Raw genomic sequence first — 17,899 nt, 5'->3', positions numbered from 1 at the left:
TCCTACGTGAAAGTATCTGAGAGTCTGAGCGTTCCTGTAAGTACAAGTCTCTGCGTAACTTTGTTTGACCCAGGGTTTCACACATTTATTGGACCAAGGAACTGTTTCAGGGGGCACCAACTAACATCTTGAGGACATTCTAGGAAACAGGGGGTAGTATGGAGGTCTGAGCAGGGCTGCAGGCCAGAAAGGACTGGGTCCAGAAGGCACAGTGAGGATTTTGTTGCATGGAACATTCTGGGTACTGGGCGCAAAGGGCTATAGATGAGCAAGAGATAGTTTATGGGTTCAGGAACTTTCTATCAGGGATGTTCCCCAGTCCAGCCAGGACTCCCAGGTTCACCCCATCTCTCCCAGATGGCCCACACCTCTGCCGGGCTCCCGACAAACACAAATACAACCACACAGCAGGCACATGATATTATATGACTTTAATCTTTTTTCAGTAAAGGTAGTTCATTAAATGTGAAACTAAAGTTTGATTTAATTTTGATACCTGGATAGGAGCTCACTATAAGTAAACTCTCAAACCAGAAGAATTGGTCTGTCAGTCCACACGCCTCGGTTTTTGGTTTAGAAAGTATGACTCCTGTACCTCTGCAAGTCATCTTTTCACTGTGCTCCCCCTGGACGTGCACCTGCTCCCCTCCTTCCCACGTCCTCATGGTTCTTCTCGTTTCTCCCCAGCCTCTGGTGCTGTTGATGGAGTGGCCTGAAGCCACCAACTTTGCCTGCCTGATTGCGGGGTACTGCCGTCTCCTGCTGGACTCCAGGAAGATGGTCTTCTCTAGGCCGGCCAGCCAACCTCTTCCGCCTCCAATGATCAAGGCAGGTAGGGCTCAGCCTCAGTTTTCAGTATGCCGGAGCCCCTCTGGGACCCTGGAGACAGGGAGGGAGGGGCTCTGCTGCCTTAGTGCTTACCCCCACTTCCCCAGCACCCTGATTTCCCAGGAGCCAGTGCTATATGGCTGGTTCCTTCCTGGCACAAGCCAGTGGGAAAGACAGCTGACGTTCAGATGGGCCTGTCCCACAAAGGATGCCTGTGACAACACATCACAATCGAGTCAGTGAAGGCACGTAAGATAAAAATAACAAATAAGCAATAAGTAGAACCAGTTAGAGAACTGCATTAGATCTAACGCACAGCTTTAGAGGTACAGTGATCTAGGAGAGAGGCATGGGCATTCTGGCTTTGTGGAAGGTGGAGGTTGAAAGTGAAGATAAAATCGTTCTCTTATTCATCATAATGGGGATTGACAGACCTGCCTGGAGTTAAAAGGCCATGGAAGCTTGGGGTAGGAGAGACTGTGGGGGTTTAGAGTATATACCAGAGATATGACGGGATGACCACCAAGAACAAGGTCAAGTGCAGCCCCCAACACCAGGCTTCCCAGTTAGGCAACTCTGTGCAGCTACCCCTCGGAGCTGTCCTGGTGCTGGCACAAACAGGGGCCTTGGGAACGATCAGCCCAGTCCAGATCCTGTTGCCCCTAACCAAGCCAGGAGACCTGAACAGCACACCCTCATGTCATTTTCTCTTCATCACAAGCACCATGACAAGCCCATGTGTACATCTCCTAACATTGCCCACAAGACGTAGAAGGCAGTCCACCAAACAGAGACTGGGGAAAGGACAGGTGGCCCCAAGGCATAGGCAGAGGTTCCACGTAGAGAAGCAAAGGAACTGACTAGAAATAGGAAGAAGCCAGGAGACCGAGTTGCCATGCGTCCTCAGGTGAATAGCTCCCAAGCGGATGGCCATAGGTATTACCAGGCCTGCAGATGGCCAAGTGATGGCCAAGCCTGTGTTAGTATTGTCATTGTCCCCTTTGGTCCTCTCTGTCATCACAGCTAAGTCAATGATGCCTTTTGCTAAGCAGGATAGGGAGAGAGAGAAAGGGAGAAGGGAATACAGAAGAAGGAGCCTGGAGCCCAGCCAAGAACCAGATGAGGGAGTGAGGGCTTTTTAGGGGGATCTGCTTTGGGAAGGCCCCAGAGATGGCTCCGTAGTCCCACCTGCATTCCAGAGTGTTCTGTCATCCTATCAGCACCGTGGTCGGTGCTGCTCTTAAGTATGCATCTCTCTGTAGGGATAATGGCATCAAGTGAGGACACAGGCTTCCTGTTTCCCTTCAGTCTCACTGAACACGCCTGGAGTTGCATCCCTGTTGCTTCTCCAGAAGGCAAATCAGGACCGTGGGATTCCCTTGAAGGTGTTGCAGCCTGGAAAGAAGGCTTCTATAAATGCCAGGCATGGTTTCCGAGTCCTTCCCTGATTCCTGAGCATCCCCCTTGGGGCCTGCAGAGGGACAGTGGCTTGGCTGTCGCTAGCACAGGGCCCATCTCGGTGCAGGAGCCCAAGGGACCACGGTGGCATTCCCCTTGTTCTGCTTTGCCTCTCCAGGGGTGTGGGTCCATGCCTGGGCCCAGTACTTGTCCTTTTGAACTGTTAGCTGCTGGCTCGAGGGCAACCACTAAGTGCTCCTGGCGGCTGGGGAAGGGTTAGAGCTGTAGCCCTGCCATTCGGGGGCTGGCGTGCACATCTGACCCCATGGCCCCAAGACACGAACAGGGGGACTGCAAGCAGCACCCTGAAGAGCCCTCTACCCAGGTCACAGTGCAGGGCCATCGGTTCCTGGTACAAAGCTGAGAGACGTCTCCTCCATGCCCCGCCCCCCCCCACTTTCATCCCAAAAAAGAAGCCCCAGTGCCCAGTTGTTGTTTAGTGAAGATCTCTAGGGAACCGGCATCCTGCAAGCCTCCTCTGGGCTTTATCCTCAGGGCCAAAGCTCCAGCCCACTTAAGGGCTGATCTGTCTATCTCCATCCGTATTCTTGTCCCTCAGCAGCTGCCAGCTAGCCCCACCAACTCAGTGCTCAGCTGCCATTTCTCTCCAGCATCCTGGGAGAAATCCAGCAAAATAAGGATTTGGGGGCCCCAGTGGGGACCCCAGTCAGAAGAAGTCCCTGATTTTCTACCATGGTTAGGAAACAGCTTGGTCTGGTAAATTGAATATTCTGATTAATGGCTACTGTATATCCCATGCTTGGCTCACCCATTTTCACGTAGTTAAAACCCAGCAACACACAAGAGATCTAAAGCTTGACTGACCAGTATTGATCATCAGACTGAGAATACAGCAAAGACAACTAATAGAAAGCTGGTTGATTCCGTGTTGCACTGTGTGTGTGTGTGTGTGTGTGTACACACTGCATATATTTTGAACATAACTCTAGTTAGATCACCAGCCTGTTCTTTGCAAGCATTTTTTTAAAAGGCAGTCTTCTGAGTGGCTGAGTACAGAGAGCTAGACTAGGACATCCCCCTTGGGGAAAGCTGATGAGCAATTTACAGCACATTTGCATCTGAGAGGCACACTGTTCCAGCCATCAGCCCAGCGCACCTGGCTCTCCTTGCGTTTCTAACCTTATGTCTGGAGGAGACTTGGGCTTTTCCAGACATATTTTCTCCTTCGCACAGCACTGTATTGCTCCTCGGATCTGGAAATCACAGTATACCAAGTGGTGGGCTAGGCCTCCCCTGGCCTTGTCAGCCTGCTGTGGGGAAATGTTCCCACCTTGCAGGGAGGGGAGCCATCCTTAGACTTCCAGCCCTCATCTGAGAGGAGTCACCACCTGCTTTTGGACATGCCCCCGGGAGCCACCTCTGATGGCAGCTTGTTGCCAGGCTGGCTGGGCTGACTGTTCAGCTGTCTCGTAGGTAGTCAGCACCTGGTGCGTGGCCCGGACCTGTGGTCAGTGCCTGAGGATAGAAACCTCCGGAACTGATCATTCGTGCTCCTGGCTTAGCTCTGCTATAGAGCGCTTCTTCACTGAGGCTCAGAGGGTTGTGACGTTAATATTCCCCCGGCTGATCCAAAGTACCCTAAATCTAGATACAGCCACCAAGGCCTGATTGACCTGATTACGTGGACTCTGTATTGAAAAGGGTAGTGGGGTCTATGGAAGACAGGGAGGGCTTGGAATCTGAAGGTAGAGACCATGTCTTAGCCGCGTGATCATGAACAAATTCCATAAACAGTCCCAGTTGCTTCATCTGGAAACTGACGATAACAGCTCCTACGTCAGGAGAGATTTGACAGGATTATGGTGAGATAAACCCCATGAAGTTCTTTCAAGAGCAGAGCGCATTTTTTGGTCCTTTTTATAATGATTGAGAGTATACTTGGTGCCCAGTGCTGTGCTTTTTTTTTCTTAAATAAACAGCTTTTCTTTTAAAGATTTTATTTCTTGGGGAGCCTAGTGTGGCTCAGTCCTTAAGCATCTGCTTTTGGCTCAGTTGTGATCCCTGCTCAGCGGGAAGCCTGCTTCTCCCTCTCCCACCGCCCCCCACCCCCGCTTGTGTTCCCTCTCTCGCTGTCTCTCTCTCTGTCAAATAAATAAATAAAAATCTTAAAAAAGGATTTTATTTCTTCATTTATTTAGAGAGAGGGAGCACAAGTAGGGGGGAGGTGCAGAGGAAGAAAGAGAGAGAGAATCTCAAGCAGACTTTGTGCTGAGCGTGGGCCTGATTCAGGGCTCAATCCCACCACCCCAAGGTCATGACCTGAACTGAAACCAAGCGTTGGACTTAAGTGACTGAGCCACGGAGGCGCTCCTTAAAGAATCAGCCTTGTTGAAATATAATTTCAAAGATAGAAAATATACCCATTTAAAGTTCACAACTCAGCATCTTTTTTTAAGATTTTATTTATTTATCTGACAGAGAGGAAGATAGAGTATGCACACACACAAGCAGGGGGAAGCAGCAGAGGGAGAGGGACAAGCAGACTCCCCACTGAGCAAGGAGCCTGACGTGGGGCTTGATCCCAGAACCTTGGGATCATAACCTGAGCTGAAGGCAGTTGCTTAACCGACTGAGCCACCCAGGCACCCCAACAACTCAGCATTTTTTAAGTATATTTAATATATTTACAGGATTGTGTAATCATCGCCACAATTTAATTTTAGAACATTTTTACCCTTCCTAAAAAAACGCTGTACCCATTAGCACTCATTCCCTGGTTCCCTCCTAGTGACCACCCAGTTCTAAGCAACCATGCATGAACTAGCTTTCTGGGTCTATAGTTCTGCATATCCTGGACATTTTGGGTAAATGGAGCCATACAATATACAGTCTTTTTTGTGGCTTGCTTTTTTTTTTTTCATTTAATGTAATGCAAGGGTCCTTTGCGTTGTAGCCTATATCACTAACTCCTTCCTTTTTATGGCTAGATAATATTCCATAGTGCTGAAAGACTGCCTTCCGTTCATCCATTCATCAGATGATGGACAGTTGCGTTGTTTCTACCTTGTGTCTATTACGAATAATCATGTTATAAACCTTTATGTGCAAGTGTTTTTGGAGGCATAGGTTTTCATTTCTCTTTGGTATACACCTAGAGCAGAATTGCTGGTCAAACAGTAACTCTATGCTTAACTTCGAGAAATTGCCAGACTGTTTCCCAAGAGGACTGCACCATTTTACATTATCATCAGCAATATCGGAAGACTCAATTTCACCATATCCTCACCAATACTTATTCCTGTCCATCTTATTTTTTTCCTTTGAACATCCACTGTAGTGGGTGTGAACTGGTATCTCGTGGTTTTGATTTGCATCATCATAGCTGATGCTGTTGTACATCTCTGCATGTGCTTATTGGCCATTTGTGTATCTTCCTTCATGAACTGTCTATATTTTTAAATTGGGCTCTTTAACCATAAAAAGGGGGTTTACTTTCTGGACTCTCAATTCTATTCCATTGACCTATGTGTCTCTCCTTGAGTCAGTACCACACCATCTTGATTACTATTGGTTTGTATTAAGTTTTGAAATCAGGAAGTGTGGGTCCTCCTACTTTGTTCTTTTTTAAAGATTGTTTTGGTTATTACGTGTCCTTTGTGATTCCATATGGATTTTTTTAATTACCTCATCAGTTATTTTCAAAGTCAGTTGGGATTCTGTTAGGGACTGTGTTGAATCTGTAGATCAGTTTGGGAAGTACTGCTATGTTCGATTGGAAGGCACACAAGATTGGGTCTTCCAATCCATGAATATAGAATGTCTTTTCATTTATTTAAATCTTCTTTAATTTCTTTCACGAATGTTTGTAGTTTCCATTGTACAAGTCTTGCGCTTCTTTTGTTCAATTTATACCTATGTATTTTATTCCTTTTGGTGCTATTGGAAATAGAGTGTTTCCTAATTTCATTAGCGGATTATTCATTGATACTCAGTAACAATATAATTAATTTTTTTAAGATTTTATTTATTCATTTGACAGAGAGAGATCACAAGTAGGCAGAGAGAGAGAGAGGAGGAAGCAGGCTCCCTGCTGAGCAGAGAGCCCGACGCGGGACTCCTCGATCCCAGGACCCCGAGATCATGACCTGAGCCGAAGGCAGCGGCTTAACCCACTGAGCCACCCAGGCGCCCCAATATAATTAATTTTTGTATTGTCCTTCTCCACGTGATCCTGCTGAGCTTATTAGCTCTAATAATTTTTTGCAAATTCCTTGAGATTCTTTTCCTATACAAGGTCATGTCATCTGCACATAGAGATAGTTTTACTTTTCCTTTCCAATCTGGATGCCTTATATTTCATTTTATTGCCAAAATGTCCTGGCTAGACCTTCTAGTACAGTGTTGAATAGAAGTGTTAAGAAGAGAAATTCTGGGTTTTGTCGTCACGTTAGGGGGAAAGCTTTCTCTCTTTCACCATCAGGTATGTTTGCTATGGGTTTTTCATAGACAATCTTTATCATGTTCAGGAAGTTCCCTTTTATTTCTAGCTTTTTCAGTTTTATCATGACAGGGTGGTGGCTTTTGCCAAATTATTTTTCCGAGTCTATTGAGATGATCATGTGTTTTTTGTCCACCATTCTATTAACATGGTGTATTACATTAATTGATTTTTGGATGCTAAACCAACCTTGCATTCATGCAATAAATCCCATTTGGTCATGGTGTATCATACTTTTTATGTTGCTGGATTCAGATTGCTAGTATTTTGTTGAGGAACTTTGTGGAAGAAATATGTGGAAGAAATGTTGCTCTATAGTTTTCTTGTGATATTTTGTCTAGTTTTGGAACCAGGGTAATATCAACCTTGTAGAATGAGTTGTGAAGTGTTCCCTCCTCTTCTGTTTTTTTTGGAAGGGTTTATGAAGAATTTGTTTAAGTGTTTTGAGCATTTGCCATCATTCACCAGAAGCCATTTGGGCCCAAGTTTTATTTTTAGTGGGGGCACGGGTGGGTACTTTTAATTACTAATTCAATTTATTTTCTTTTTATTGGCCTATTCAGGTTTTCTATCTTCTTGAGTCAGTTTTAAGCATATATTTCTAGGTATTTGTCCATTTCATCAAGGTTATCTAGTGTTTTTTTTTTAGCATAAGCTTATTTATAATAATCCCGTATAATCAAATCTGTACCTGTAGAGTCAGTAGTGATGGTCCTTCTTTCATTCCTGATTTAGTAGCTTGAATCTTCTCTCTCTCTTTTTTTTTTTGGCTTGGTCTCTACAGCTAAATGTCCATTTTATTGATCTTTTCAAAGAACTAACTTTTGGGGTGCCTGGGTGGCCCAGTCAGGTGAACGTCCGACTCTTGATTTGAGATCAGGTCGTGATCTCAGGGTCATAAGATTGAGCCCCGCATCAGGCTTCATACTGAACATGGAGCCTACTGGCAATTTTCCCTCTCTCCCTCTCCCCCTGCCCCTTCCCCCATTCACACATGCATAGAAGATCTTTCTCAAACAAAACAGAACAAAACAAAACAAAACAAAGTTTTAGTTTCGTTGATTTTCTATTGTTTTTCTGTCCTCTATACTTTACTATTTCTTTCCTTCTGCTTATTTTGGGTTTAGTTTGCTCCTCTTTTTCAAGTCTCTTAAGGTGGAGGGTTAAGATACAGATGTAAAAACTCTTCCTTTTTAATGTATGTGTTTATAGCTATAAATTTAATCTCTAAACACTAATTTAGCTAGATCCCTTAAGTTTGGATATGTTGTATCTTCATTTTCATTCATCTCTAAATATTTTCTAATTTCCCTTGTGATTTCTTCTTTGAACCATTGGTTATCTGGGGATGTTTGGTTTAATTTCCATATTCTTGTGAGTTTCCCAAATTTCTTTCTGTTATTGATTTCTAATTCCATTATGCTAAAAAAAACACATATTTTTTATGATTTCATTTCTTTTAAATTTATTGAGGCTTATTTTATGACCTACCATCTGGTCTATCTTAGAGAACATTCCAGATGCCCTTGAGAAGAATGTATATTCTGCTGTTGGTAGGGGGCATGTCCTATAGATTTCTGTGACTACTTAATGTCTACTTAGTTTATAGTTGTTCAGGTCCTTTATCTCCTTGTTGGTCTTATGTTTAATCGTTCTATCCATTATTGAAAGTGGGGTATTGAAGGGGCCAATGATTGCCGTTGAATTGTGTGTTTCTCCTTTTGATTTAGTCAGTTTCTGCTTCATGTATTTTGGGACTCTGTTGCAAAGTGCCAACACCATGTTTTTGTGATGGTTGGAAGCTCTTGTGAAAAGCAGCACTGACACGCTGACTCCATCAAACTGGAAATTGAAAGGCATTTTGAAGTTTTGTTTTCTAGCATCTTGACTGCCATGATGAACAATAGGGTACTGGTTAAAAACATGGGCTTTGTAGTCCCTCAGACCTGGGTTCAAATCCAGGCCACCATTTATGAATCATGTGACTTTGGATAGGTGACCTTGGATAGGTGATCTTGGATAGGTCACATAACCAAATGGATCCATTTCTTTCTCTGCAAAATGGGGATAGTGACCTCACCTACCTCACTGGCTTGTTGTGAGGATTAAATAGGTTCATGTGTGGTGACCTTAGCCTTCGTTAGTGCTTTCTTGCCATCTGTTGTTCTGTCTGCTGCTAGCAAAATGAATTGGCCTTATTTGAGTATATTCTCCCAGATGACACGGGGAAGGGCCCCCAAAACAGTCTACAAGAGAGAATGCATTTAGAGAGAAAGCATTTCATTCGCTATGGATAATTCTTAGATGTGCATACAGACCATCATTAAAAAGCTATTGGCAAGAACACTGCGTAGCATGCAGGCTAGCCCTGCCCAGATACAGAGAAATAATGAGATGTGAGGGATTGGAAGAATGCTCCCCCTACCCTCCTCCCACATACGCACATCCCAGCCTATTTCCCATATACTTTACACATTCAGATGCCCAGAATACTACCAGTAGCGCTTTAGTCTTCTAGGGTCCTTCCATAACAGTCCTCTTCGAAATGGGAATGTTCAGGCACCATATGTGGCCTGTTTTGCATTTTCCCACTAAGGCACAAGGAACTGGTCAGGTTATTTCCTTCTGCTAGTAGAGATCCATAACAGAGCACTGGGGGTTGGGAAAGGCTCTGAAAAATATGGGGATGGAGGGCGGGAGGGTGTGCTGGACCAGTTCCAAGGGGGACATAAAACAAATTTCACTTTTTTTTAAAAAGTATGTGGACAGCTGACTTTCAGACCAGGTATACCTGGGTGAGAGCCCAGGCGTACCTAGATAACAAGGTGCTCAGCTCCTTCCCCCATCACCCCATGCCTTTTCCCGTGGGGCTGGTCTCCTCACTCTACTTTGAGGGTTGGCAACAACATGGCTGCCCCTTCCCCTAACCTCTAGCGGCCAGGTAATGCTCTCTGTCAGAACCTGCCAATCCAGTGGCACCCCAGATACGCCAAGGGAGCTCAGCCACAGTCCTCGACACCAGGGCTCATCTGTTGATTCTCTTTCTGGGTTTAGATTACATGCACAGTGCCCACCGCCCTGTCCCTGGGGGCCACCTGGGGAAAAAGGAGAGTAGTTATGTGGGCAGCGTGGGCACCAGCCCCAGGAAGTCGAGCCGCAGCACGCCCCCGCCTGCCGACTCTGAGCTTGTCAGCTTTTGCTACCTCCACATGCGGGAACAAAGGAAGGAACAGGAAAGCCGGACTGATGTCAACGAGAACTTAATCTTCTTTGAGGAGACCAGGCCCCGGACCAAGTCTGACCCCACGTCCAAAAGCTCTGGCCAAGGTTACGATGTGATCCCTGATGACTTTGATGCAGCCAGCCTGGACCATGAGCCTTGTGCCAGCAGGGCCCGGTCCTACACCTTGGACAATTCCCTTGGGGCGGAAGCCCTGAATTTCTACTGTGACTCTTGCAAAGCCAAACTTCAGGAGCAGCTTGGCCCTCGCAAAGGTGGGAGGCCCGGCTCTTCTCGTGACAATATGGTAGACTTGATGTCCCTCCCACCCCCTGGGAGTGAGGAGGAGGAAGAGGAGGAAGATGAGAGCACGTCGCTGTTGCCTGCCATTGCTGCGCCCCCTCCTGGCTTCCGAGACAACAGTTCAGACGAGGATGACCCCAAGCGCCGGGCGGTCCAGAGCCAGGAACAAGGACGCCATCTGCGTGGGCTACTGTATGATGAGATTCCAGTGACACTGATCGACAGTGTGCAGACCCGGACAGTACGAGATCATGCCCAGGAACTAGATGATGCCCTGGTGTCCACTCTGCAGGCTCTGGAAGCCCTGGCAGCCTCAGAGGATGGACCCCACCCCCAACCCCCACAGACTGCAGGTAACGGCCCGTTCCTCATCCCTCTTGCCTCCCCTTCCTTCTCCTGGCCAGGCAGGGCCAGCGGGTGATATTGCTTCTTCCGGAGCAGAGGTCAAAGTCACCGTGGGGTGCCAGGGCAGTGGACGGCCAGAGGTAGTTCAGATAGGGTCAGGGGATCAACAACGCCGAGTCAGGGACCGGCTGCTTAGCTCTGGCTGGAGCTCTGGCTCTCACCATTCCATCTCTGGAAAAGTCCTGCAGGTGGATCTCAGGGACTGGGGCTGTGACAGCTACGGAGCCAGGCCAAGATGAAGGATCAGAGCAAAACTGTTGAGAGATCTAGAAGACAGGCAAAGAATATCCAGCATGCACATGACTGGAAGAAAAAACAAAACGACCAACCAACCACCCTGTGCCCTGGGGTCAGGGGAGGCCAGGAGCCATCACTGCTCAGGGCTGAGGTCCTTACCTTGCCTGAGAACATGGGCTCCCAGTCCGAGCCACCCAAGTCCTGGCTTCTTCACTCTTTTTCAGTGCGACCTTCGGCAAGGCACTTAACCCTTTCTGAGCCCCGCTTTTGTCATTTTCAATGGGTCTGGTAACAATAGTCATATCACGGAGGCTTGCTGTGAGCACAAAATGAAATCATTCATACAAAGCACTGCCTAGCACATAGGAATAAAGCTATTAGTCTCCATCATAAGTAGTAGCTAGTAGCAGCAGGTATTATTTGGTAGGAGAGCCATATGATGTGCATGCTATTCCCTGTTACAGACACACGTGCGTCCACCGTGTAGCCAAGCATGCATGTCAGACTATACCCCTACTCACGATACATACCTACACACACACACCTTAAAAAGAACAGGTAAATGCTACAGCAACACAAAAGGAACAGGGAAAAAGAAGGCATATGAGAAAGCGTGTGAGGCAGGGGGCACATGTGGACAGAGAAGAAGAAGAGCTTGGGGTCAGAGGCAGCCTGACTAACCAGGGAGAGACCCAGCCCCTCCCTTTTCTGTATGCAAGGGCATCCTTGGTGGTGGGCAGCCTGCATGCATTTGGCCACCCCCCTCCCTGACCTCCCCACCCCCAGCATTTCTCTTTGTTCAGAGTCTGGAGCACCCGCTCCCTGGCTAGCGAGAGGCCCCTTGTGGTCGCCAGAGAGAGGACACACTGAGGCACAAGGGCCTCAGCTGTAGGCTGGCCTGGCCAGATGAGGAGGGCCAGATAGAGAGGGGCCTCTCTCTGCCAGCCCTCTTCAGGACAATTGACAAACATTTCCTCGCTATTGAGTCTAAAAATAGTGATGATTAGCACGTTGTTCTGCATGCGCTGTGCATGTTAATTTGCCGTCACACTGCCCTGTCGATCTCTTCTATGCCTCTTTTGTTTCTTTTTCGGATTCCCGCCCTTCAGGAGCCCTCTGCCAGCTTGTCTCCCTCTGCCCCTCCCCTCCCCTCCCCTCCCCTCCTCTCCCCCCTCAGCCCTATACCTCCCACTGCCTGCCCCCTCCTCCAGGCCAGTCCTGGGACTGACCTAAAGGCTTTCTCCCTGGCTGCAAATACTGCTGGCTGCCCTTGCCCCCTCACCGCTCCCCCCCTCGCCCGTAAACTTCCTACGTAAGGCTGGCAAAAGGACTCGATTGGAGTAAGTGCAGCAAGCCCCCTCCCTGTCCCTCTAGGTCTGATTGTACTGGCCACCATCACCCCTGAATCATCGCTGGACTCGGGCCACGAAACCAACTCTTCAGAGCTCACAGACATGTCAGAGATGGTGTCCGCCATGAAGCAGCACCAGAACACCACCTACTTCCTGGCCCAGCACCTCAACAAGGAGAGCCTCCTGGCTCGCAAGGACCTGCCCTTCCGGATCCAGAGCTGCGCTGCCCAGGCTGTCCTCACAGCCCCTTATTCTCTTGGGCGCCCAGATCCCAACCCATCCCTGCAGCCAGCGGTTACAGGCCAGAGTCCTGGCCCCCCTGGCGCTCGGAGGAAGCTGCCCCCGTCAGAATCCCAGCCACCTCAGAGAGAGCGAGCATATGCCCTGGCTGTGCACCCAGCATTGTCCCCTCAGCTTAGTGAGCAGAAGAATCTGAGCCTGCTGTCCCCAGTTCCTGAGGACAAAGGGCCCGGCCATGCGAGGGCAGGCCTGGAGATGTCACTGAGGGCAGCCACACCATCCCTCAGTGAAGAGCAGGTGTCTGAGCTAAGGGAGAACCTGCCCAAAGAAGTCAGGTTGAGCCCCAAGCTTATCCTGGACCCGAAGGGCAGCGTGACCCCTGCTATCATCTCGGCCGCCCTCCAGCAGGTGGTTCACCCTAAGAGCCTACCTGCCCCCAGTGGGGCCATAGTGACCCCTCCCAGCAGCGGGGAGAGAAGGCTGGAGGCCAGCATGGGGAGGCCTGAGGTCAGCATGGGAAGATCAGAAGTTAGCATGATGGGCGGCAGTGCAAATAAGAATCTGAAGTTCAAAATGAGCCCCGGTGCTCCAGAGACCTCACGGAATTCCCAGCAGCCGCTGAGCCCAGAGGTCTCTTCTGGCTCCAGAGCGCCCACAGGCAGCCGGGCTGACAGCCTGCACCTCTCCCCACAAGAGGACCGGCTGCCTGGGCAAAGTTTCCCTCCTAAAAGTTATCTTTCACGAGCGAATCGAGAGTCCCTGAGCAAGCAATCCATAGGGGAGGTAGCAAGCAAGGCCGGGCCAGAGGGGGCTAAGCCTGCCCTGCACAAGCCGGCCGCCATCTCCAGCCAGGGGGAGAAGGGGCAGCTGGAGAGTGTGCCCCAAGGCAGCAAGATCGAGGAGACCAGCCTGGTGCCCCGAGCCAGCTACTCCATGGCTCTCCCGAGCCCCAGTGGCCAGTCCCGAGGCCACAGCCCCAGCAGCCAGTCCCGAGGCCAGAGCCCCAGCTACCAAACTCGAGGCCAGAGCCCGCTGAGGCCCCAGGCTGCCAGCCGGCAGGTGAGCACCATGCCCTCCAGGAAGCTTGAGACAACCCTGGATGGAGGCCACTCGGCCTCCGAAGGCCCCACCAAGCCCAAATCCTCCCGAGGGCCCTTCCGGCTCCGCAATTTATTCTCGGCCACCTTTCCAACCCGCCAGAAGAAGGAGACTGATGAGCGGCAGGCCCAGCTGCAGAAGGTGAAGCAGTATGAGCTAGAGTTCCTCGAGGAACTTCTGAAGCCTCCCAGCCAAGGGGAGCTGACGGGCCCCGAGTACCTGCAGCCCCCCGCGCCGGGCCGCTGCAGCTGCCAACTGCGCAGCAGCCCCGTGCAGCAGGGGCCAGGCATGTCACGGGAACAGAGGCGCAGCTGTGATTGCAAGCGCATCTGCCGTGGGGGCCGGCCACAGGCCCCCCAGACACCTGTGCCCGGGCTCCGGGGGCGGGAGAGGGACAGGGTCCCCCCTACCCAGAGGCAGCCGGAGGCCGGCCCGGGCCTGAGCCTCGGTAGCCCCACCAACGCGGGGCGCCTCCGCTCCACCAGCCTGGAATCCCGGGAGTGCCGATCAGACCCTGAGAGCGGTATGTCCTGCCTGACCACGTGTGCCTCAGGGGGGGAGTGTCTGGGCGCTCCCAACTATAGGAAGCTGATGCGCCGCTACAGTATCAGTGAACTGGACCAGGGCGACAGGGCCTCGCTGACCTCCGATATCTATCCACACCCACCCCTGGGCATGCTGCCCAGGGAGCCCAAGGAGGTAGAGGCAGGCCTCCCCCTAGGCTTGGGTCCCAAAACCAAGTCCCTGGAGTCGCCGACCCTGGGAGACCCCTCATACGTCCAGGTTGCCCCTGAGACCAAAGGTCCCAGACAGATGGCAGTGTTCTCGCTGCCAGAAGAGGTGTACCAGAAGCCCGCCGACCTGGACGAGGACAGCGAGAGTGGCAAATGCTGCTCCATCCGCTATTGCTTCTACTACCGCAAGTGTGACATGGCGGATGACGCCAGTGACGGCAAGGACGAGCTCTCCTACTCCATCCCCATGAAGATCCTGCCCGGCATGAAGCTGGACGAGCAGGTGGTGCCCGTGGTGAGCAGGACCCTGCAGGTGCTGGATGCTGCCACCTGCAGCAGCAGCAGCCCCGAGGCCTCCCGCACCCAGGAGATTGACCTGCGTGTGTCCACCTTCGAGGGGAGCCTGGCCAAGATTAATGCCCTGCGGGCCCATGCCTATGGCCTGCCAGACGGCTTCCTGGCTGCCAGGCTGGACACCAATGAGCTACTGACTGTCCTGCGCCAGTGCGTGGCCAGCCCCGAGGCCCGTGCGCCGAAGCCCTATGTCTCTCAGATCTCCGAGTACAAGCTCGAGCTGGCTCTCAAGTTCAAGGAGCTCCGGGCTTCGTGCCGCCGCGTGGCCAACGTGGACAAGAGCCCTACACATATGCTGGCGGCCATCACGGGCAGCTTCCAGGTGCTGAGCAGCCTCATCGAGACCTTCGTGCGGCTGGTGTTCATCGTGCGCTCCGAGGCCCAGCGCCAAGAGCTGCTGGCCAAGGTCGAAGAGGTGGTGAGGAACTACACCTTTCTACTGCGCGCCGCTGAGGAGTCCACCACCCGGAACCTTAGCCAGCAGCAGCAGCAGCAGCAGCAGCAACAGCAGCAGCAGCAGCAGCAGGCGGTGGCAGCTGTCAGCGCGGCCACTGGGCACCCCCCGGGCTCCCCAACTTCAGCGACTGTTATGAGCACATTCACCCGCTCCTTAAAAACCCTCATCAAGTAGGGCACTCGCCCCAGCCTGCCCCCTTCCCCACCTCCCCCAACCACGGCCCCAGGTTTGAGCTTCGTGGTCTTTGCATCTCGTGGTGAGTGTCCGTGTCTGCCCGGCCAGTCGGGGTCCGCGGGCCTTCAGTCTTCGGGGAGTGAGAACTCCCCGGATGAAGGCTGTTCCCTGAGGGATCCGGGTGGCCACCACCCTGGGCACCCTCGCCCCTTCCCCGGCCTCTGGTCGACACTGTGAGGGCCAAGGCCCCTCGTCACTGCGCCTGCCTGCCTGCCTGCCGCAGAGCTGGATTTTTATCTCTTCTTTAGGGCTGACAGGTGACATCAGGCTCACCTTCCTGCTCCATTCTGGGGGGCCAGGGGAGCCAGGGCTCGAAGCAGGCAGGCCCAGAGGCCTTGAGCTCCTCCTGGCATCTGCTCCCCACCCCCCACGGAGCAGTAGCTGTAGCACCAGACACCATGCCCAGCGGCAGGGTGGGGGGTGCACCAAGGGCACTCCCCCCAGCTGTGCCCGCCCACCCTGGGCTCACACTCACCAGGCAGAAGCCACCCTAGAGGGCCTGGGCCCGGGCGGCAGGTCTGCAGAAAACAGCCACCACACAGGGCTGTCGGTGGCCTGCCTCACAGGCTGGCGGCCTTGGGAGCCCTCGCCCCCCAGGCCCAGTAGCTCCACACCAGCCATCCCCAAAGTGCCCTGTCCCTCGCTGATGGGCAGGGTGGCTCAGTCCACTAGGGAGCAAGCATCTGGGATCACCCCACTCGTTCTGGGTTAGGTACCTGGTGATAAATGTCTGCCCCGGGGAGACCCTGAGCAGGCCCCAGAGCCTGCCCGGCCCAGGCCAGCCCAGCCTGGCCCAGCCCAGCCCAGCCCAGCGCCAGGGCTGGCGCTCCAGGCGAGCGGTTCCTCTCTCAACATCTACCAGACAGACTGTCCTTAGGAGTTTGACTTAGCTACGGATTGGGGATGGGGGGTGGGGGGAGGGGGGATGGGGGTAGGGGTGGGGGGTGTTGATGACTATATCTTAAACTTCTGGAAGCTAGCGTGATATGTTAATCCTGAGTATATGCTTTTGGCTGTGTATTGACCCTGTGGATTTGTCTCTCTAAGAAAAGAAGCTGAGCGCCTTACCCGGTGCAGTCCTGCACCTCTCTCTCTCTCTCTCTCTCTCTTTCTCTCTTTCTCTCTCTCTCTCCAGAGTCATCTGGAAGGGAATTCACACTGTTTAGCATCCTCCTTGACACACATCTACCACTGCTGCCATGTCCCCACCCCCTCCAGTCCCCCACCCCACCCGGCCCCAGCTCCACCCCCGTCCCCCACAACCTTCCTGGGAGTGAAGACACGGAGTCCCTACCAGCTGCCCCACTGTAGGGAACAAAGAAAGCCAATGTTTCTTCTGTATAGATTGCTTCTTGTCCACCTCTCCATACCTGCCCCACCGTTTGCCACATGCTCACGCCCTGTGTCTGCCTCTCTTTCACCATTATGTGAGAGGTCTGTGGGAAATCTCTCGTTCTTATGTGAGTTTTATAAAGATGTACACTGTGCTTAACCCCCGCCCATCCTTGGTACGCACACCCCAGCGCAATAAATTCCCCCCCACCTCCCCGAGTGGTGATTTCTACCGGCAAGGATCAGGGGAGCCCCTTCTGCAGAAGCCAGCCCCCCATTTCCTTGCTTCTCCTCCCCCCTAGGACCAAGTCGTTCAGTGGGCCAGAGATGCAGCCAGTGGGGAACCCTTTCCCCCGTGACCACTGCAAGCCCAAGGGCTGTCGTGGTCTTCCTCTTCTCCCAACTTCTTGATCCTGCACCTGCGCCACTCAGTCCACCGTCCGCGTCATTCCACCACCATCCTTCACCTCTCTCTCAGCCTCATGGAGAGGACACATTTTCTAATGTCTGTATATAGTATATATACTACATAAAATATATAAATTATATATATATATACTAATTTATGTCTTGTTTTTCAAACAAGAATGATTAAATCTATTCATCTTACTATCCCAATATATCTTTGCAGTGCCTCTTTGTGGGTGTCCTTGTGTCCTTGAATCGCTGGTTGGTGGTGGGCCCCCGCCCCCACCCCCGACTGCTCTCCCTAGCTTCTGCTCCCATCTACCTGGGCCCCAGCGAGTGACAAGAGCTTAGGACCCTACTAGTGCTGCCTCCCCTTCGCTCCTCTTAGAAGCCTCCTGTGGGTCGTAATCACGGGAATTGAATATGATCTACTCCTTTCTCTTGAGCCTGGCTGTGACCTCAGAGCTGAAGGGAGCAGAGAGGGGGATTGAAGGGCCCAGGAGGTAGGGGATGAACAGGGTTGGGGCGGCTCTCTGAGTGGAGCTGGGAAATCGGTACTCTCCCTCTGAAACGTGACCAGTTGCCTCGGAGTATAGCTTGGCTGGCACAAATCCCCTACAATGCCCTCTGGTAATTTTTTGGGGGGGGTGTTTCAAAAGGATAGGAGCAGCAGGACCCTAAGCAGGGCTGACCTCTCTGGCTTTTCAGAGTTTATAGCTAATGGAGAGAAATGATTTCGCTTCTCCCATCCTCTTATTTTCTTCCGGTAATCACAGGTCC

General features: G+C 51.5%; 1 protein-coding gene across 2 annotated transcripts in view; it reads left to right on the top strand.

Moving 5' to 3' along the window:
- Window positions 1–16,264, top strand: part of FRMPD3 (FERM and PDZ domain containing 3) — a 75,448-nt gene extending 59,184 nt beyond the window's left edge. Inside the window, exons 10-12 of one of the 2 annotated variants that reach the window (XM_044235417.1) lie at window positions 688–832; window positions 9,800–10,621; window positions 12,285–16,264. In XM_044235417.1, coding sequence (XP_044091352.1) covers window positions 688–832; window positions 9,800–10,621; window positions 12,285–15,319 — 4,002 coding nt within the window. In that variant the 3' untranslated portion in view covers window positions 15,320–16,264. The remainder of the gene's footprint in view (window positions 1–687; window positions 833–9,799; window positions 10,622–12,284) is intronic. The other variant, XM_044235418.1, reaches the window with a different exon arrangement.
- The last annotated feature ends 1,635 nt before the right edge of the window (window positions 16,265–17,899 follow it).

The sequence above is a fragment of the Neovison vison genome, chromosome X (assembly GCF_020171115.1).
Source record: "Neovison vison isolate M4711 chromosome X, ASM_NN_V1, whole genome shotgun sequence".
Classification (NCBI taxonomy): domain Eukaryota; kingdom Metazoa; phylum Chordata; class Mammalia; order Carnivora; family Mustelidae; genus Neogale; species Neogale vison.
Note: the sequence above shows the minus strand (reverse complement) of the source record. Positions and strands in the feature narration are given on the sequence as shown.